The sequence below is a fragment of the Schistocerca gregaria genome, chromosome 9 (assembly GCF_023897955.1).
Source record: "Schistocerca gregaria isolate iqSchGreg1 chromosome 9, iqSchGreg1.2, whole genome shotgun sequence".
NCBI classification, from domain to species: Eukaryota; Metazoa; Arthropoda; class Insecta; order Orthoptera; family Acrididae; genus Schistocerca; species Schistocerca gregaria.
In genome coordinates this window covers 167,938,336-167,961,781 of record NC_064928.1, presented here as the reverse complement: position 1 = coordinate 167,961,781, position 23,446 = coordinate 167,938,336, and the positions used below count along the sequence as shown (strand labels likewise).

Sequence of the window (23,446 nt, the reverse complement as noted above, 5' to 3'; positions counted from 1 at the left end):
GGAAACAACTCAGTATGAACGTGACTTGCCTAAGGTGAACGTTTTCTGTGCCATTTAAGCCAATAAAGTTTTTGGTCCCTTTTTCTTCGAATGTACTACTGCAACTGGACTACAGTATCTGGAGATGTTAGAGGATTGGCTGTTCCCTCAGCTCGAACAAGAAGCACAACAATTCATATTTCAGCAGGATGGAGCGCCACCACATTGGCACTTATCTGTCCGTAACTACCTGAACGTCAACTACACTGGCATCCAAGAAGCCCTGATCTTCCCCCCTGGGATTTTTTCTTATGGGGGTATGTTAAGGATATGGTGTTTCGGCCACCTCTCCCAGCCACCATTGATGATTTGAAACGAGAAATAACAGCAGCTATCCAAACTGTTACGCCTGATATGCTACAGAGAGTGTGGAATGAGTTGGAGTATCGGGTTGATATTGCTCGATTGTCTGGAGGGGGCCATATTGAACATCTCTGAACTTGTTTTTGAGTGAAAAAAAACCTTTTTAAATACTCTTTGTAATGATGTATAACAGAAGGTTATATTATGTTTCTTTCATTAAATACACATTTTTAAAGTTGTGGTATTCTTTTTGAATCACCCTGTATTGTTAGGCACATTTCTGCTGGTGCGCCTGTCTCTTTTGCCACATTAGCAGAAGCCACAACAATGGTCATCTTGGTATTTCAGACATTGTTGCACTGCCCATGTGTGTACTAGTCTTATTAAAAGCAGGCCCTTTTCATGACTTAGTGTTTGTGGCGTAGCTGTACAATAATACATGGCTAAGTGAAAAGTATGTCTGTCCTATTGGGTACTACTATTCAAATGGGACCATTGACATCCTGCAATGCACAAAGTGTGGCCCTACTGAACTCATCGATTCCATATTTGCATGGCTACCATTGGACTCCAATCAGTGAATGCACAACATTGCTGAATGATAAACCACATTTTCAACTAGGCACCATCTTACTGCTGTCCAATTCCAGCACATGCTGACAGATGTTTCTCCTCCTTACATGATACACAAAGTGGTAACCCACTGGGCTACCACACAGGAGCATAAGCTCAGTGAACCAGTATGGTTTTAGAAAGCATCACTGGACCAAAACTCAGCTTGTCCTTTACTGGTACGGTGTACTGTGAGCTATGGACGAAGGGCAACAGCCTGAGTCAATATTTCTAGTTTCCAGACACGGTGCCCCATTTCAGGCTGTTAAAGAAGGTACGAGCATCTTTTATTCTCTACATACATAAATCATTTGGTGGACAGGACGGGCAGCAATCTTCAGTCATTCCCTGATCATGCTGTGGAGTACAGTAAGGTGATGAAGTTGAGTGACTGTAGGAGCATAAAACATAACTTAGACAAAATTTCCAGCTGGTGTGATGAATGGCACCTAGCTATAACTGTAGAAAAATGTAAGTTAATGCAGATGAGTAGGGGAAAAAAAACCTGTAATGTTCGGATACAGCATTAGAAGTTCCCTGCTTGACACAGTCATGTCTTATAAATATCCAGGCGTAACATTGCACAGCAAAATGAAATGGAATGAGCATGTAAGGATCGTGATAGAAAAAGTGAATGGTCAACTTTGGTTTATTGGGAGAATTCTAGGAAAGTATGGTTTATCTATAAAGGAGACCACATACAGGATGCATGTGCAACATATTCTTGAGTACTGCTCATGTTTGGGATCCGCATCAGGTCACATTAAAGGAGGACATAGAAGAAACTCACAGGGAGGCTGCTAAATTTATTGTTCAAACAGCACACAAATGTTATGGAGATGCTTCAGGAACTCAAATTGGAATCCCTGGAGGGAAGGCGACATTCCTTTGGAGGAACACTATACAGAAAATTTAGAGAACCAATATTAGAAGCTGACTGCAGAATGACTCTATTGCCTGCAACATACATTGCACATAAGGATCATAAAGATAAGATGCAAGGAATTAGGTTTTTGTATGCCCATCCTTTTGACTGGAGGTGTCCACCCCCGATAGCTGAGTGTTCAGCATAACAGAATGTCATTCTAAGGGCCCAAGTTCGATTCCCGGCTGGGTCAGAGATTTCCTCTGCTCAGGGACTGGGTTTTATATTGTCATAATCGTCATTTCATTGCCACTGACGTGCAAGTCGACAAAGTGGTGTCAAATAGAAAGACTTGCACCTGGTGAGTGGTCTACTCAATGGAAGGCCCTAGTCACATGACATTTACAGTTTACTGGAGGTCTTGGGGACCATAGCCATTCCCTACTGTACGAAGATAAAACACCTAAAGCCATCCTTATGATCTTATTTATTGTGTAGCTACCAGTTTTGGCACTTCAATGTGTTATCTTCAGACCTTAGTTGAAGCTGAAGGGATTACCATCATCCACATATATAAGTATATGCTGCATCAGTGGCAGTTAATAGTTGTAGTGCTGACATCACATTTTCAGACAGTCTACATAAACCAGTTATGTTGGCTGCTGAGGCACTGTGTATATGAATTGTGATAACCCCTTTGGCACTAACCAAGGCCTGAAGATGGTGCATTGAAGTGCTGAAACTGTTAGCTACACAATAAATAAGATCATAAGGATGGATGAAGGCATTTCATTTTGTAATGAGAAGTTAGAATCCATAAGGAGCAATATACACAGTTGTTTTTCCCTCGTCCTATTTGTGTGTGGTACAGGGTATCTTCAGCCACATGCTGCAATGTGGATTGCAGAGTATCATTGTAGATATTGATGTAGATGTGGGTCACCAGCCGACGAAGAAAGAAAAAAAAAAGCTTTCTTGGAGTGAGGGGAACTTGAAGTATCCACTGGCTTGATGTTACTTTGATTCAGGATAAGCATAGCACTAAATTTCGTAACACGTGACAATTTTTTAAAAAAAAGTCATTTCAGGACCCTTGTTGCAAAGCACAACATGCTTCAAGCAACCTTGTTTTTGTTCAACAGTCAGCAGTCATGGCACAAATTTGGCAGCCAACTTTCTCACTCCCAAATATTTTGTCATGATTAATTGCACAGGACTCCAAGTCACTCCTTACAGCTCCACAATTTCTTCAATGGTCCGTCATTGATCTTTATTGATGATTGTACAACTGTTTTCAACATTTTCATGTGTTTGGACTGTGAAAGGACAGCCAGAATGAGGTTTATCATTAATTGATATTTGACCATTTTAGAAATGGGAAAGTCACTCAAACACTTGAGTGTTCCCCTTACTATTGTCCTCATACACTTTTTCCAAGCAAAAAGCAGAACGTCACCATCACACGTTGTTCAGGAAAAATCAGCCACTGCTGATATGACAATCACGAAAAACAGTTGTCCCTATAAACTCTTCTGAACTAGTCCTCACCTCCTCCAGTGATGGCACTCGGCTTATTGACTCTGTAATGTTCACTCTATGTGCTCCTAGTGCCCAAAATGAGGTACTACAATAGCTCTGCCCACCAAAAAATTTGTTCGCTTTCTTTTGGGTACCCCATTGTAGTACACTTCATGACAAGTTGTCGTTTTCTGCTTGCCGACTTCATAGTTTTGCGATTTTGATGGCCAGGAGTGTAGTTGTTACAGGAAATCTTCCGGTTTCTCTTTTCCATGAGGCCAAATTGCAAATGTGTCACCTATTTAGTGAAAGGATCAAGTCAGCTTCTGTGTAATTGATTTCAGTGCTCCCTCTTTGAGGTGTTAGGTTTAAAATGGCAACGGAATAGGACTGCCCATGTTTAACCCATCAGTCTGCATCGAAACTGACAAGAATGGTGATGTTGAATTGGCTGAGCCACTAAATGAAGTATCTGAGAGTTACTCTCTTCTTAAAATCTAAGGTTATTGTCTGCCACATATATCTTACATACAGATGGAACCTTTTTGTCTTGGTTGGTCTTCTCGAGAATCTTAATAATTCTGAGTGTGTGTTTACTAGTCCTCTTGACTTGTTCTAACTTAGGTCTCTCAGTGCTCTAGAAAATTCTTCTCACAAGATCACATCTGCCACCTCACCAGCATCTACTTCCTCTTTTCTTTCCATTATATTAGTTTCAAATTTCTTTTCTTTTCATAGCCCTTCAGCTTATTCCTCCTGCTGTTTCTTCTTCACTTTGCCCTTGATATTCATACATTTGCTACTTTTTCTCAAAAATCTATTTTACTGTACCCTGCACTTGTATTTCCCATAGTCTCTCACACTTCTACAGCTTTGCATTTCTTCCCTAGGCATTCCTGCTATGCCATTTTCATTTTCTATCGATTTAGTGTTCCAGAAGTCTGTATTCCCTTCTGTTTGTTCCACATGTTGTAAATTATTTTTACATTTTCTCCTTTCTTCAAGTAAATCTTATATCTTGTGTGTGACCAAAGATTCCTACTAGGCTTTGTCTTTTTGCCAAGCTCTTATTGTGCTGCTTTAACTGTTTCATCTCTCAAAGTTAACCATTCATCTTCTATTGTATTTCTTTTGCTTATTCAGTCAGTTGCAGCCTAATTCACTTTGTTTCAATTTATTCAGTTCTAATCTGCACAACTTCCCATCCTTTTCTTCAGCTTCATTCTTCATGTTATATAAAATAAATTATGGTCAGTCAACATTTGCTCCTGGAAATACAATATGGTGATGAATGTCATGGGATATCTCCTAATATCATGTCGGACCTTGTGGTGCAGTGCAGCAGCTCAATGTGGCATGGACTCAACAAGTCGTTGGTAGTCCCCTGCAGAAATATTGAGCCATGCTGCCTCTATAGCCATCCATAATAGCATGGATGTTGATGGTGCAGGATTTTGTGTACAAACTGACCTCTTGATTATGTCCCATAAATGTTCAATGGGAGACATGTTGTGTGACCTGAGTGGCCAAACCATTTGTTAGAATTGTCCAAAATGTCTTCAAATGATTTGCAAACAATCCTGGTGACATGGCATATTTCCCGTCCGTAAAAATTCAATCACTGTATGGTAATATAAAGTCCATGAATGACTGAAAATGATCACCAAATAGTCAAAGATCCAGAGCACCCAGTTCATTCAATGTAAACACAGCTCACACCATTATTGAGCAACCACCAGCTTGCAGTGCATTGTTGACAACTTGAGTACATGACTTTGTGGGGTCTGTGCCACACAGGAACCATATCATCAGCTCTAATCAATTGAAACTGGGACTCATCTGACCAAGTCTTGGTTTTCCACTTGTTATACTTCAACTTATTCGATGCAGTGTCTGTTACTGTCTTTAGTGGTGCCACTTTATTAACTGATTACCTCAGCTTTTCTTTCCATTATCTGCAAGTTTTTCTGGTGGTTTCCTCCCATTATTTGTTCTGGGATTAATTTCTGCATTCTTTCATTTCAGACATGCCTGTTGATACTTCACTTTGTTACCTAACAATTATAATTGGTTGTAAATGAACTATCCCCCTCCCCACCCCCCCATCCCCTTGTGTGAAAAAAGTTCCTGCAAACTTAACAAAACCATTTTACACTTGTTTTTACTCATATTTATCCTGTACTGTTGGAAGTGGCTCTTTATTGTCACGACCATTAATGCAAATATGATCTGTAATTACTCCTAGGGCTTTTGTCACACCTAAAACAACTCTCACCTGTGCTAAGACACAATGTTTGTTAAGCATACCAAACTACACTGTCGTAAATTTGATTACACCTCTCTTCCCTAATGGCAGTCAGTAACATCAATGATATTTTTTCATACCATTTCAGTAGCTAATAAATCATATGAATAAGAAAGGCACAGTCCTGTCTTCCTTTAACTGGTATTACACGACACTGCAATTTTTGTATACGGTCAATCCATACCAAGTGGTCCAAGAAAAAAAATAATTGGTTGCTTGATCATCTCAGAAAAAAAATATGTTTGCTGGGTGAATTCCCCAATGTTTAGTAGTCACAGAAATATTTTTTTTTTAAATTTATTGTTTATTATTTTGAAATGGCGGCCATATTTGTTCCAGGCCACATGCATTTTTTCGTATATGCAAGCATCTACATTTTTTACAATTATTCAGAAGTGGATTGTCCTAAGCCTATCAGATCAAATGCATTTAGTTCAACACACTCTGGGCTACAAATTAACATCATTAGCACTTAGCTGAATGTAATCTTTAATATATTTTTAATAGTTCAAATTTATCAGCCACAAATTAAAAAAAAAAACTCAATTTTTGAACAGTAGTTTCCCAAAGAAAGATTAATTTCTCAGTTTTAATATTTTGCCTGCTATTACACTGTAGAGTATAGTTACTTTTTATAAAGTATAAGCAGCTTATACTTAAAAAATACACTATTTTAAAAAATGGATTTTGTAATTTTTCCATTTTGTGGCCTGCAATATCTTTGTTGGGTGACCAGATAAAAATCTGAAAATTTCTCAGTTACTATACCTTTACAATATCAAACTTCAGTATAAATTTCAACTTTGAGATTCAATCAGAAGTTATGGAAAAAAAATTACATACAGGAGTCAAAAATATGTTTTTTAACATCTGAGATATCTAGGCTTATGGAATAAAATATATCAGTTACAGTATATAGTTTAATCATATCTATCATTATCTACTTTTTATTGAAAATAAGCCTACTAATTACATTATATTGTTCTTTATTTTTAGTACATTGCTCATTGAGCATTTGAGAAATTTGTTCACTTAGTTTGGGTGTTAGATTATAAGTTCGCCCAGTCACAGTTGTAAATTCCACGGGAGACAGATTCCTTAGTACATTTTTAAGTGGCATCCAAACTTAATCCTCAATTTTTTCAAAAGATGTCCTTGATCTTGGAGGGTGATAAAATACAACATTTACATCTTGGTTTTGACAGTCAGTATTATCACCTTCGCCAATCCACCACTGTTCATCGTAAACACAAGCCAAGAGGAAACGTTGAATCATAAGCTGATTTACCAAAATCTTTACTACCAGTTTCAAACATATGATAGGTACGATAGGCAATTACATCTCTATCACTAAAACTTTCAAGACCAGATACACTAGAAACTCTGCTACCACCTCTTACTATGGCAACAGTGAACCACCCATTTCCATGTGAGAAAGTGTCATTTATATCCAAGCTAAAATTAAGAGAACATCCAAGAAATACACAGGGTCCATCGACGAGGGCGTGGTTTGCATCACTCTTTCACTGGAATGCGATTTTTCTTGTCTCCTGATGTTGTATGTTCAATGTTTTCTATGGTTTTGTAGACTGTTGTGCGGGTACGACGATACCTCCTCTAGGGCATGTTGGTGGCGTTCAATGCAGTTGACCGTGCAGCAGCACGACACAGACTGAGCGTAGTGCGAGAGCGCGCTTGCTTACATAGTGTTCGAGGTCATTGACCTTAGATAAGGACTTGGGAGTTTTTGCAGTGGCCAGTGGAACATTATCCCAGATGAGCACACTAGTAGCTCTAGGTGTGTGCATCCCCGCTGGCGCGCCACCAAACGCCAAGTGATAAGGGTGTTTACATAACAAAACTGTTGCATCCTTATTTTGAAGAGCCAGTTGTACAAGTTTTCCACACTGATGAAGTTCACTATCAGGCAAAGTTGATGTGATCTTACACTTCAGTAAGTTGTGTCAATGGGGTACAAAACAATGAAAAGATCAAGTGCCCTTAATCTTCTGACAAGTGTTGTACCTTTCTTCAAGACACCGTCATAAACTTCTTGTATTTCCTAACACTGTACAAAAACATAGGTAATATCTTTGATATGCTTTTTACAGAATTTAAACATTTCTTGAGGTGTTATGATACGATTGTCATCGGTCCGCTGCAGACTTGCTTTTGTCACAGTTGCTTTGTTGTACCCCTGACAGCATCATAAACATTCTTCCCATGGCATGAAGCAAAAACTTGCCATTCTACATCAAACCCAAAATCTTCTTTATGAAAGGAGATGTTGATAATTTTTTTTGTTTTTATACTGAATTGCTGCCCCATCAAAAAAGTAAATCATTTTCTTCTTATTTTTTTTTTAAATGGAAGGGTGGTGCTGTTTAATGTAGTTTGTTAATTTTAGTTGAAAAATGTGCTCTGCTGTAGTGATGTGCTCAAGGTAGTCACTTATGACACAAAAGCTGTGGCTCATTAGTTTATCTTCATCTTTATAACAGAATATAAATGAATGAACTGTGGCCTGTTTGTTTACTTAGTGGTGCCTTTGTACTTCATTTTGAAAAACAAAGGAATAATTTCCCTAAAAGTCAGCAAGAACTAAGCATTCATCAGCTGCCAAGGTTTACTTTTTGTCTTCCGAAATTTACTTTCAGCTTTTGCAATAAAATTATGCATTTTCAGATTTTCAAGGTTAGCCACCAACACTTCAAAAAAATTCTCCTCATGATTTTATGACTCTCACCATTTCAGTTCTGTCTTGTGTCACCCACTGTTTGTATTTTATATTGTCAGGAATCAAATCGTCTTCTTCGGAGTCTTGAAACATGTCAAGTAAGGCTTGTTTGCCTGGACAATCTTCACATTTTCTCTTGATCATACATTGTAACTGTCAATATTGCATACCATAACTTCCAAAAGTTTGGCCCCCATCTATCACCAACTTTGCGTTCTGATGATACAAACAAACACATACATTACGAGTGCCAGATTCCCGGGCAACAATACACCATCTTGGTCTCCACTCTATTTTAATGCCAGGATTTTCTTTTTTAAATTCAGTGAATAGTTCATTTAAATCACACAATATTAACCTTTTTTGTCTTTGAATCTTATAACCATTTCCTTTTACAGAAACACGGTCTTTTTTGCTAGACATCATATGGTTATTATTGTCATTGTCATAATACTTCATAACTTTATTGATTGTGTTTTCATCTACCAAATTAGATGCACTTTTCTTTTGTAATGGTAGTAAAATCCCCTGTTCTTTTACTAATTGCCTTGTTAACTTAACAAGACATTGCGACACATTAAATTCCTCACTAACTTTTGCTCGATTCCAAGAATTCGGCAGTAAACTGATAATCTTAATTTTACCCCCTTTGTTTGAAGTACTGCATTTAGTTTTTCTCTCAAATCATCATATTCAGCTGGTGAAGTTTTTGAACTTCCATCTGTTTTAGTATAAATTGTATTTTGAAATGAAACTTCCAAATTCTTTTTGACTGTAGCTGCCACTTTCTCAATTTTTGTATTTAAGGCACTTGGTCTTTTATCTTGACTTAGTTTTCTAATTTTACTAGCAGGTGATATACCCAGGATTTCACAACCTGTATCTACTTTTTTTAATGGTTGCTGATAAGTGACAAAATTCTGTATCAGTTTTCACTATACTTTCTCTTGTGAATTGCAAATATCTTAGAATAACATTGTGGACACAATAATTTTCCTGGTATGAGATTGACAAAGGTTTTTTTTAATGTAATAATGATCAAATGTTATTTTTCACAGACGTTTTGTTATAGGTTTCTTGTGTTTCTCAAAAGGGTCCATGCAAGACTGACCAAAAAGGTGATGAAATTTTTTCAAGTATTTCATTTCATGGTACTTGCAAGTTGATTTGACATCTGGGCAGACTTAAGTAAAGCAACACTTTTTCTTCTTCACTGTAATCTTCGATTAAAGTAATGTCTTTAGGATGCACTCCATACACTTGTATGACATGCTTAATTAATAATAACACCAACAGAACACTGAGACACCAATATCAACTGCACACATCATGAACTTCTAACTAAATAAGTGTGAGTAGACAATTGTTGGTGTAAGAGGGAAGACAACAATCAGACTCGCATAGGCCTGCAGATGCAATTGTCAGCTGGCTGAAACAATTACCACAGCATTGTTTCAACAAATAATCATTAGCTAGTGTAATGTGGTGTGTTACACTATGCAATTGGTATACTTTATTTGATTAGCCTACCAGATATCGCAGACGTTAAAAAACGTTTTTTTGACTGATGTTTGCAATCTTTTTTCTATAACTTCCAATTGAATCTCAAAGTTGAAATTTATACTGAAGTTTGATATCACAAAGATCTATTAACTGTGAAATTTTCAGATTCTTATCTGGTCACCCAACACAGATATTACAGGCCACAAAATAGAAAACATTAAAAAAATCCATTTTTTAAAATAGTGTACTGTAAAACGGGGTGAATAGGATCACTTTTAATGTTCAAAGATGTGTATCTCCTCAACCAATTTATGTAAAGTAATGAAACAAAAGCCATTTTGTGTGTCTTCATCTGTAGTTTTGAATCCAATATATGGCTCTCTCTCTATTGTTTATGACGAATTTTAATAATTTTTAAATACTTCGATTCTATTGTTCTGGAGGTCAGGGTGAATAGGATCTGTCATAGTATTTTCCCAAGTTATTCCATTAAGATGCTTGTTTTGCAATTAGGATCACTGGCTTATTTTTTAAAAAAAGTATAAGATAATTGCGAAATAGAAAAAAGAAGTATACATACGATTATAATTATTTTATTGAAAAAAAAAAAGAAATACATTTTACATAGAAAACTTAAAATAATGCTACACCTTATTCTAAAAACATGGGATCCCCAAAAAAGAGGTGTTGACCTCTTTGAATGTTAGTGACTTTTATCTTTCTCTCCACTTGTATTGGGGTCACCTCACATATATTGTCCACATCCGGGAAAACAAAGAGTGTTCTTTTTCCCAACCCTCTTCCGAAGGCACTTAACAGTCATTGCTGACTTCACCATCATCTTCAACACCAGAACTCTGCTAGTTACTCTCTCGGGACTGAATGGCAGAATCCCACATTTCTCGAAACCAGCCTGGATGTTTTTTTCGGCATTTACTTCCAGAGCCCTCACAAGCTGGTTTAGTAATCGGGGGAAGAGTGGTCTCCTTACGACCGGAACCCAACTTCCATTTTTGGAGAATGCTTCGCCAGCTGGTCTTCAGTGGACGAGAAAATACCACGTAAAGAGGCTGAGTGAGATGCGTAGAGTTTTTGGGAAGAAAAATCATTCTTACACCATTCTCTTCACAAACCTTGACTGAAGTCACTGAAAGATGAGAGGAAAGGTTGTCGCTGATTAAAATTTTGGGGGCCTTCTATCTTCCTATAATAAGGCAAAAAGATTGCAATAATCCAGTCATCAAAACACTGAGCATCAAACCACCCACTTTCACTTCTATTAAATCTGGTGTCTTTGGGAGCACCATCCATCCATGAAGCATACAAGTGCTATGAGAGATAAACAACATACAATGGCAGCAGTTTTCCATTTGCTGCAGCAGCTAACATAACTGACGTTGCTGCTTTGGAGGTATTCATGACTCTCTCAGGATATTTTGATCCTCTTTTCGTAATCCCTTTCACACGTTCCAGATCATCTGCTAAGTTCGTTTCATCGAAATTAACAATATTACTTAGGGGAACATCTTTAATTTTCTTCTCTAAATTATCAAAATATTCCCACAGGACAGCTCTCAAAAACAGAAGTATATGCTCTTTTTATGTCTGGTACAGTCTTAGACGCAATTTTTCTTTGTGCCTCTTCAAAAAGCTAACAGTGAACTCGTGGCCACGTAAATTACTTTTGATTTTTCTAACAACTTTACCTATCCAGCCCAAGAATCCTTTGACGAACAATTGCAGTCAACCGGTCAAAGCAATAGCCCCACTCGGCAAAAATAGCAAGCCTGTCCACAATCAACACCTCTTCGTCTGCAGAGAGTGCAGTTTGTCCCCCTTGGGGGGGGGGGGGGGGGGGGGGGGTGCACATTCTTATTCCTCAAATGTCGCTGCAGAACTGTGTATGGAATGCTGAAATTTCTGGCAGCTTGCCTAATGCTCCTCACTCCTTTAACAGCAGCAATGGCTTGGGCGAATTCATCCTTGCTTCTCTTTGTGTAGGATTTCCCACGAGGATCAGGAATGTAATTTCTGGGCATTTTAATCGGTCTGGAAATTAAATAGAATGAAACATTCAGAAGACAAGCAGGTAGCGTCCCATAAGCAAATGTAAGCTTGATAATAGTGTTCTTTTATACTGATTCTATTCACCCCATTTTTTTTTAAGTGCGATCGTTCAAGCGAAATAAAATAAAATTAAGAAATATATTTTATACTCACCAAAAACAAAGGAGGACCTGATTTCAGAACAATTCTTGGTAGAAGCACTGATTTTGACGATTCACAATCCCAACCAAACACTACTGTACACCAAGTTTTCAGAACATACATGTTTACAGTGCTCTAGAATCCAGGGTAGCCACTATTTACACACAAAATGTCCGTGAATGTGTTCCTCAAGGGCAATACTGCAGATTGACGCACTGGTTTCCATATTTTATTGTGATCCTGTGTAGTTTCTATTATTTTAAAGTTTTTCCATCAGAATTGATCCTATTCACCCTATTTTTTTAAGTGCAAGTTGCTCACCATTGATACCCTATTAAAAGTAACTATACTATACAGTGTAATAGCAGACAAAAAAAGTTGAGAAATTAATCTTTCTTTGGAAAACTATTGTTCAAAAATTGAGTTTTTTTTAATTTGTGGCTGATAACTTTGAACTATTAAAAATATATTAATGAATACATTCAGCTAAGTGATAATGATGTTAATTTGTAACCCAGAGTGTGTTGAACTAAATGCATTTTATGTGAAAGGCTTAGGACAATCCACTACTGAATAATTGTAAAAAATGTAGATGCTTTCAAATACGAAAAAACACATGCGACCTGGGGCAAATATCACCGCCATTTCAAAATAATAAAATCTTTTAAAAAATATATTTTTGTGACTACTAAACATTGGGGAATTCACCCAGCAAATATAATTTTTTTTCTGAGATGGTCACGCAACCAGTGCTTGGTATGGATTGACCCTATAGAAAGGGTAATCTTTTTTTTTTTCACTCTACTGATAATATGATGTAGTTTTATTTATTTACAAAAATTTCACTAACAGTCCATAACCTTGACTGGCTATTTATTTTGATCTTATGGCCTTCATTGTGTACTTTTGTCAACTGCACAAGGAAGTAATGGCATTAGCTGCTAGTGGACATTGGTTTAAATCAATTGGGAAGTTAAAAATTTCTGCCAGACCGGAGTTGGAACCTGGCCTCCTCCACATGTGTGTATAAAGCGTCTCCAGAGGGTTCAAAACCACATCATTCTCTCAGCTCTCTTCTTTCTTTCATCATTTTAAATCACCCCTCCTATTGTCTGTATGTTGCTCTTGATTAGTAGTCTCATTTATTTGCCTTTTAATTTCTTTGTTTTTAAATCTTCTCCTGAATTACTTAGTTTCTGTTCCATAATTTCTCATTATTCTCTGTTCAACTCTTTGTTCTGGTTAAATGTCTAAACAAAGAAATGTGTTTTTCCCAGATCATATTCATTACTGCTTTCATTCCTTGCAGAACGTTTCCTTAAAAGGCAGTCTCCTGTGTCAGTCTATTTCCGCAGGTTAGCAGTTTTGAAAATACATTTTGCTTGTTTATCTTATTCTCATTGTGTAACTGCTTTGAGGTGTTTTAATTTTGAGGCTATTGACAAGCCTTTGGTCAGGTTGTTTATTACATTGTGCCACGTAGCTTTTTCATTAAGGTCAAAAGTTACAATTTCTCTTAATTATTTACATATTTTCCTACTTACTGCAACACAATTGATTCCTGTAAACGCTGGTATGGATTTTGAAACATGTTATTATGATGTGTCCATACTTCCTTTTCATACTAATTAACTTTTTGCGGAGTCATCTTGCCACCCCATTCTTCCATGACATGCCTGTATCACTGAATTTGTATCGGTTCAGATATGCTGAAGCAATGCATACTAAGGAGTATGTGCTGGGTAGGTCAAAAATAACTTTTGCTTTCTCTGTGAAGAAATTTTCATTTTCCAGGGCCTCAGAACTGCTATGTGATGTCTTGCTTCTTTGTTGTCTTTATTAACAAAACTAAAAACTACAGATAATTGTCATTTTTTTTGGCTATGAGGAACAGAGATCCTTGTAATTTTTCCTGGAGTCACAAAGAAAATGCGTTTCATGAACCCAAACAGTGATACTCAAGTAACCTGCAACACATGTGCACAAATCAAATCACATCCGCTATGTGTGGTGGCACACATGGATTTGTGACAAAAGCATTTTACACATGGAAGATGTCGCAGGAGTTGCTAGCACTTCCTTGTGACTATAACTGTGCCCACTAATTGTACTTTTGTCGACAGCAGATGCTCCACAGACTTCGTACAAATGTTTTTGAATATTCCCCACAGTTTCTTTCTTTGCAGTGAGAAATTCAATGATGGCACATTTCTTGTAACGTACATCACCTACAGACGTCATTTTGAAACTGTCCTGCCACTACGCAATTTGTCGGAAGTGACAGAAACTTGCTGCACTCACTCAGGAGACTTCAAATAACATATACATGACGTTTCTTATTTGTAGCATTGTTTTTGGCTGGGGGGGGGGGGGGGGTGGAATGCAGTGTATTACTTACTGGGCAAGCCTCATAAATCCAACTACGAAGGTGGTTTGAAAAGTTCTCGGAACCACCCCTAGAGGTCAGGACTAGTGCAACAAGTTGTTCATGTCATATTCATTGGACTGTTTCCTGTAAACAGATGCCACATCAGGTGATCTTGGAAAATGTGACATGGCTCTGTTGTTCCCACGTAGTGATTTGCGAAGATGGGGGGCGGGGTGGGGGGGGGGGGGGGGTGGGGGGGAGATTCGAGCTGTGATAAGTACTTCATAAAGAAAGGTATGAAAGTAAAGGGCATATATGCCAATTTCCAGAATACACTGGAACTCTGCTCCTTCATATTCAACTGTTGCCAAGTGGATAAATGAATTTAAATTTGGTCGGGAGAGCTTAGACGATGATCTGTGCAGTGTTCAGCCAAGATGTGTCACTACTACAGAAATCATTGCAAATGTGCACAAAATTGTCATGGAGGATTGCCAATCGAAAGTGCGAGAAATTGCTCATGCTTGCCAGATCTGCAAGGGTATATCACATTTTAACTGAGGAGTTAGAAATAAAAAAATTATCTGCATGATGGATGTTGCGACTCTTTATGCTGGATCAAAAATGCAAGAGAATGACATATTGGAATAATGTTTGGCCTGTTTTAGGAGAAACGACCAAGATATTTTGCATTGGTTTGTGACCACAGATGAAACTTGAGTGCACTACTATACCCCAGAGACAAAACAACAGTCAAAGCAGTGGAAACATGCTGATTCTCCACCACCAGAGAAAGCAAAGGCAATTCCTTCACCTGGGAAGTTCACGACATCAGTGTTCTGGGATATGAAGGAGATTCTGTTTGTAGATTATCTCCCCACGGGGCAAACAATTACTGTAGAATACTACGCTAACCTCCTAGACAAATTGCAACATAAGTTACATGCAAAAAAAAAAAGCCAGATTTAGCAAGGAAGAAAGTCATCTTCCCTCAAGACAATGTGCACCTGCACACGTCATTGTCATGGACAAATTACACGAACTAAGGTATGAATTGTTGCCACAGCCACCTTATTTACCTGACATGGCTCCACCAAACTTCAATCTCTTCCCAAAACTTCGTGGAGGAGGATTCACTTCAAAAAAAGAAGTGATACCTGGAGTTGACAACTATTTTGCACACCTGTACCAAATGCATTAATCTACAAGGAGACTACATTGAAAAATAAAAAAAGGTTTCAGTGGTGTATGTACTTTTTATCTGTTCTGTTCTGAGAACTTTTCAAATCACCGTCGTAGAAATGTGAAATGATATGACAGGAGAAGGACTGCAATGGGTGAGGTAATCATCAGAATGTGCAACAAATAAAAAAGGCTAAGTAAAAAAAGACATGGAATTCAATGAGATAAAGCACGGATTTCACATACATGTCTGTAAAGTCCAGAAATTATCTTACAACTACACAATAATTTAGTTCCACTTTGCACCATTAGCACACACAGCTTCTGCAGCAGTCTGCAATATTACACAAAATATAAAACAAATACAATTTGCATTCCACAGATCAACCCTGATATGACTTCAATGTCTAATTAAGAAGCGTCACTTCAAGTACTGAATGAGCAATGCCAAGTAACGATTCTGAGAAGACGCAAACGTTAAAAAGGAAGTGAGAGAGGAAGAAAATTCTTGCTCCCAAATTTCTACACAAAGCCAAAATAACTTCACTGTCAATTCAAAATATTGTGCACTACAGCAATCAAACTATTACTTCCTCCTCCATCTAATAACATTTATTAGTTCACGATAAATTTGCCATTACTCATCCAGAACTTCTATTACACTGCTCTCAGTTTTGTACTATCTTCTTTTTTTCTTTTCTCTTGTTTGTTTTAGAAATATTAGCTCTTCAATTTTGAAATGTTTGCAACTGTAGAAGAGATAACGGGAAATCAGTTGTTTCTGAAAAATCAACAGACAGACATCAATGAAAGACCAATAATTGTGTGTACATAGGGAAGTTTCTCATTCCAGTGGCAAAACAGTAGTAATACTTCACAGTCTCTTCACATTCCAACTGCACTCTAAGTTACAAACAATTCAAAACTAATGAGCATTCCAATACATTTTTAGCCACATGGTTCCAAAGTTTCTAGTCTGTGGACAACACAGCCAGGTAAGAGCAGTGTCAATTTGTTGTATTTGTGCAAGTACGTACTGAAAGACGTGCTGGTAGAAAGGCTATTAGGTTATATAGGGATGTGACAGCATTGGTAAAATTAAATTGCAGAAAATTATCTGTTCATGCCATGTAAAAATATGCTTACCAGAGGCCATCTATTTGATTTTTCCATACTTTAGTACTTGAATAATACCACCCTGTCATCAACTAATAACCCTTCCACCATAAATCTGACACACTGTTCACTTTCATACTAAAATAAATTTAGCAAAAAATTTAAAACTACAGTTGCAAATTTCAGGGGTTCAGAAAAATTAGGTACAAAATATAATTTTCTGAATAACACTATAATACTGAAGAGTGGCAACTAATATAAACTAGAGAAAAAAGGGGAGAAAATGGGTGCAATTTCATTTGTAATTCTGTTTGTTACAGCTCAGGTGATTATATGTTCTTGATGATGTAGTATGGAAACAAATGTGTTACATGTTTAGCACACACACACACACACACACACACACACACACACACACACACACACACAAACAAACAAACAAACAAACAAGAGAAACTAACTTCCATGGGCACCACAGACTGACAGTTTGGAACCAAATAAAATTTTTCCTTGATTGCGAACAGAGAACATTGATTTTTACACAGATAAAAGTAATTACACGTTTACAATTCCGAACAGTTTTTTTGCCCTCCATTATCACAGCTTCTCTGAAGTTATTTCCACTTCCTTTCATGGAGGTGGCACATAATAAAGGTAGGAGCAGATTACAACCAGAGCACCAATTCTGCAGTTTCTCATTATAGTAAAGCTGTGACTGAAATATAGTTCCAAAATCAACTGATTTTTCCCTGCCCCAACAGTTGATAATTATTATTGCCCCTCTGCAATACATGCACAAAAAGGCAAAATTTTTGAATTCACATCACAAACTTTATAAATCAGATAAATTTGTCACAGAAATTCCTCTAAGCAAAAACATTATATTATCACGAATCATTTTTAATTTCTGATTGTAAAGTGAAAACATTTTTACCAAAGCAAAACGTAATTGCAATACAACATTGAGGTATTTGCATGCAGGAGAAAGCTTCCCCTTTAAAATGTGATTTTACATAAAATCTCATCAATAATCTCTAAATTTTCTATAGCACCAAAAGATTGGACATCACTATGTGAGATTAAAATACCTGTAGCATCTGCTGAGCTTTGTAATTCATGATTAATGGGAAAAAGCAAGTTTGAAGTATCTGTAGCAGTTATCATTTTGCTCCCTGTTATGTTGTAGGAAATGGAGTGCATGCTGAACTATGTGAACAATCAACTGTGTGACTGTCTCTTGTACAGAATTTCTAATAAGAAAGTAGTAGAATATAAAATTGGTGCAGCAGAAACGGACACCGACAGCTGTTCACAATGATTGCACTTCCCAGATTAGTCAGCAATTATTTCACCCTTACTGTATTTATGGACACAATATTATGCAATCTAAACCATTATCACAAGATCCCCGATAATACTGTCGCTAAATAATTTGATGTGCTGAAATACTTTTACAACTTTCACGCAAATCTCATCTGCAGTTTCTTCTAACACAATACACAATTTCCTGGAAGTGATTTGGAGACTATTCCTGTACCTATATATACATATATCGACATCTTTTTTATTATTTTGGCAACCTGCTCCTACCTTCTACATAAATCCTGATACAATTACAGTCTCTTGCTTTGTCAATTTTTGAAAGTACAGTCTCACAATACATGAATACTATATACAGTGTGGTAACAGTATTATACAATATGACCATCAGCATGAATGGGGAACTTGTAACTCTTCGCAGCAAACATTTTCTATAACATTCATCACTGGCAGATTCAGTTGTATGATTTATCTTAAAAGAATGGCTAGGTGTGACTGAATGGTGCTTCTTAACCAAAAATATGGAAAATGTATGTTGTCTTGAATCCATCATTTCAAGAATGAAATAAACATATTACTAGTTTTAAGGATTTTCTTGTAGGACGCCTTCAGAATATAGTTTGTATAAAAGTAAAGTTAAATGAAATTACAACTTTTAAAAATTCTTCATTTTTCCCAAGATTTTTCTTTGTGTGTGCATGTGTTTTGTGAAGTTTGTAGACATGTCTGGACAAATCATCACAAAAATTAATACATTCGAGTATGCAACTCTGGGACACATGGCTGTCAACAACCATGTCTGATAAATCCTCGGGTGTTTCACGTTTCAACCTGCAGCAAAATTTCCAATTATTGTCTTTTAGATCACACCTGAATTTGTTCAGACTAAAACTGCACACAACTCTCTCAATTTACTAAAATACAAATCTGAAACTATGCAAAAGGGATGGAATTAAACAGCACTGACAGTAAGAATGTTCAAAGGAAAGCAAATTATTTCTGACAAATTTATTGTATTAACATATTTGATACCTTACACTGTTGTTGAATGCACGTGAAAAGATGCGAAAGCCTATACTTGTCATTTAAGACAAATAGCTATATTTTTGTGGCTTTTGTAAACAGTCAAGTTAATTTGAACTGCTAAACATGATGGTAATGAACTGGAAAGTTTATTCCAATAACACTTCTGCTTATTATAATTGTAAAAGAATCTCGGCTTAAGCTTATATGTGATCCTGCTGTTCTGCTACCCATAAGTGAAGATATAGTACATATTGATGATCCTTTTATTTTATTTATTGTGAGACTCTGGCAGTGCTGAACACAAGGTGTGGAAAACTGGCCAAAGAGAACGCTTAGTATGAACCAATTTGCCCAATGCATCATTGTCTGAAGCAAAATGCAGTTTAATGTTCAATGCACTCACATGTGTGATGTATTTCTGTTTCCAAATCTGTGAAGGAATATAAGCTGATTTCAATGGAATACAAGCTGATAATATTAAGGGATACAGAACCAACAGTCTCATTAAATGAAAAGAAACCAAATGCACAAGTACAAAAAAGAATTTTGATTAATTAAAGTAGGATCCTATTGACTAGTATGCAAAGAATGAGAACAAATCATACACTGAAGCATCACTGTTTGCAAACTTCTCTTTTGTCTCTCTAACGTCCTGCCTACACATTCTCATACGAGTTACCAGCAGACCAGCAAGCAGTCTTTGAAGACATTTTTGACTAAAGTGAGAATGAGTGAGAGGAAATGAATTAACTCAGAATCTAACAGCAGGAAGGAACTCGAGAAAACCTGAATTTCGATGAGTCAGAGATTTGTTTCGGGCCATTAGTCTCGCAGTAACTTGCAGCATAAATTTTGAGACAGTCACAACTAGCCACATTTTAAGAATGCTGGTACAGATATCTCAACTGCATAGTAGTAAAGACACTCAATTGCACATATAATAGGCCACCCTGGCCAAAGTTGCAAACAAAGAAGAAGTGGCAGCAAGAAAATAATACAACCAGTAATTACCGTGGAACATACCAAATGGTATATTTTTACCTTGTAGCATCTCTCCAAAATATGATCGACTAATTTTTTAAGCTACTGACTGAGAGATGGGTAGAAGCTACGCTTCCTTGTGGTGTTCCTCATTCGGGTCATCGTCTCCTCATCTTGCTGCCGCTTCCTACTGTTGGATCATTTGCCAGCAGTGCACCTGAATTTCAGTAAATGTCTTCTCAAGTGCTGAAGCTTGACAAATATCTAACTTACTGACTGACACACTTACGTAAGAACAATCAAAAGTGTGCACGGTGCACACACACATACACACGCATGCTCTATTACACACATACACAGAAACAGCCACATATGAACACTGTACAGCTTCTAACTACACCGCCACATGGCAGAAGAACGGAGCCACGCGGCGGGCCTGCCGCCGTCACAGAGGCGGCACTAATCCGCAGCCGGGCTGGGTCATGCCAGCCGCCGAGCGCAACTGCGGACATGCCGGACAGGCGATGCGGCGCACGAACGCTTGTGGAGCGGGACGGCCGGCGCTACCGCTGCCGGCGAGTGGGAACACGACGAGTAAGGGGGAGGCATGTGCCACTGTCACCACTTGGCACGCTTCGACCAGTCCTTCGGAGTCCAGTGCAGGCACTTGGGATCGATTCGGATCTTCCGCTTCTCCATCGCACGCCTGTGGTTCGCTATAGTCTCTTTTGTCAGTGTAATTATGTACTGTCCCTTATAGTAGTTTATGAGATTGAGTATCTGCAACGTGGAGATCACATCTTCTTTCTTGATGCTCGTCAGCTCACATATCTCACTGCCAGAAGAGAAAAGATAAGCTGTGATTATGACTAGAAACTGAAACATAATTAAACAAAATGGTTCATAAGAAACACCTTACACTTAAAAAATTAGAAGGATAGTCAATAATAATGAACAAACGCAAACCCTCCTATTCAAGAATAGACACAAATACCACAAAAAGAGGTCTTGTGACTCTCAGCTTGCTCTGTTTATCTGTGAGAGACACAGTACTATAGACAACAGCACTCATATTGATGCCATATGCAACATACTCAGGCACCTATAAGATACTTTTATTTAGTGTACATAGGTCAAAGAAATAAGTATATGGGTGCCTCATCTGCCATAACAACATTTTTTCCAGGAACATTTTCTAAAATCTCAGTTAGCTTGTTTAGGAATACAAGAAGACAGTTGATTAATTTTCTTTTTCTTCTAAGCTCCATTTCGTAGTAGAAGTACGTACCGTATTTACTAGAATCTAAGCCACACTTTTTTTCCGGTTTTTGTAATCCAAAAAACCGCCTGCGGCTTAGAATCGAGTACAAAGTAAGCGGAAGTTCTGAAATATGTTGGTAGGTGCCACAACAACAAACTTTTGCCGTTGAATATATGTAGCGCTACAACGGCATGCTTTGCAGGCACAAAGATAAATACTGGCACTGAAACCTCTGCGTCAGTAAATAAATAAAAAGAGTGGAAGACGAGCTTTTTTTCTCTGCCCCGAATTTCGACCACTGCATTTTCATACATTATACAACGAAGTATATACAAATTCCGTATTGTTCATCTTCAAATGTAGCAGCTTTTCAATGTACTACGAACATCCGACTGGTAAGACTGTTTGCGATGTTTGTCAATATGGTCAATTCTACGTTCTGTATTTTTTCCTACCTGTGAAAAGAGATGGTTGCTAATGGGAATTTTTATGAATTGTGAATCACATGCAGTATTCTCTTCACCATAAGAATAATATGAATATAAACATTTTGCCATGTATTCTTTTGTGTTTGCTGCTATCTCATTTAAATCCTGTCTGCCTAATAAACTACAAAACTAGAGTGAGACAGCAGCAAATGCGGGAGTATACACATATCATGTCATGTTTATATTCGTATTATTCTTATGCCTAATAGTGATATAGTCAGAAATGGAGCACGGCAATTGACTAGATTTTTAAATTTAAGATGACTAATTTCTGTGCAGAATGTAATGTAAAAAAGAAGCGTCTGCAAAGATTTTCAAACGGAGAAAAATTTTTGCTAAACTCTCGTTCAGAACCTCTTCTATCATACGCAGTTTATTATTTGGTTTTTGTTGATCATTATCAAAGAAAGCAGCAGTGTAAATAACAACAAATAGCAGTCTCTTGCCATTGTTTCGCAACTGAGAAAATTCCTCTCTCTCTCTCTCTCTCTCTCTCTCTCTCTCTCTCTCTCTCTCTCTCTTTTAATTGTAAGCGGCGGTAGCACGCAGAAAAGCTAACCATGCCGCGAGAGGCGACAGGTCGTAAACACTCATTATCAGAATGCGACAAAAAATGCATGACACAGTACAGTAATGCATTTTCAGCGTAGAGTGACGTAAGCACCTATAACAAAGAGAATGGCACTTATCAGATCAAAGAAAAATAAGCAATCAATTCAAAAAGCACGTGAAAAGAAGGGTACCCGTATAAATACGGGCGGAGCGCCTGACACATAGCAATGGCAACCTGGTAAAACTTAACTGCTAAGCTTACGGCTCGAACCAAACTATTGCAGCTGTATCGTCATCCATTCGACCTAAATTGTGTCTCATATGACAATGGACCAACTTTGTTTCGATTTGGAGGTGCAGTCTAAAACTTTTCTCTCCCCTTGAATTTCTAGTCTCAAATTTCAGGTGCGGCTTAGATTCGAGTGCGGCTTGGATTCGAGTAAATACGTTAATTAACTGTTTTTGCGCTAGGCTGCAGGCCATCTCTTAATAAACTGGCTGATTTATGAAAATCTTATCATTTATAGCGAACAATGTGAATCAAAGTTTCTGGCAGATTAAAACTGTGTGCCTCACCAGAACTCAAACCTGGAACTTGCCTTTTGCAGACAAGTGTTATGCCAACGGAGGTACCTGAACCTACTCACGCTGCAGACTGAACATTTATTCTGGATACGAATCAACTTCCTTAACAAACTTTTCTAGTTTTTTATCGCCTTAGCACCAGGAGAGAGCAAAACCTAACTAAATGTTTACTGTTACAAAGAATTCTATACCATCGAGAAGATATGTGAAGTGTTAATTTCTACCAAAGTCCGATTACCTTCATGCTGAATAGCTACTCAAGGGTACTCAGCACCCGGTTCACGAGCCATGCTTGCTCACTGACACAAGATATTTGGTACCGTTTGAAAGCTCAGTGCCATAGTCATCCTACACTTCAAGAATCACAATTCAATTAAAGCAGACACAATATATACCAAGAGAACAAAATTCGCAACATTGGGAAGAAGTTGTGCCACGTAAACAAAAGTTTGTAGGCATTTTCTATTTCTGAAATAT

General features: G+C 37.5%; 1 protein-coding gene across 2 annotated transcripts in view; it reads right to left on the bottom strand.

Moving 5' to 3' along the window:
* Positions 1-15,838: 15,838 nt before the first annotated feature.
* Positions 15,839-23,446, bottom strand: part of LOC126292166 (histone acetyltransferase Tip60) — a 92,956-nt gene continuing 85,348 nt past the window's right edge. For both annotated transcript variants that reach the window (XM_049986003.1, XM_049986004.1), the window contains exon 9: positions 15,839-20,918. In XM_049986003.1, coding sequence (XP_049841960.1) covers positions 20,702-20,918 — 217 coding nt within the window. In that variant the 3' untranslated portion in view covers positions 15,839-20,701. The remainder of the gene's footprint in view (positions 20,919-23,446) is intronic.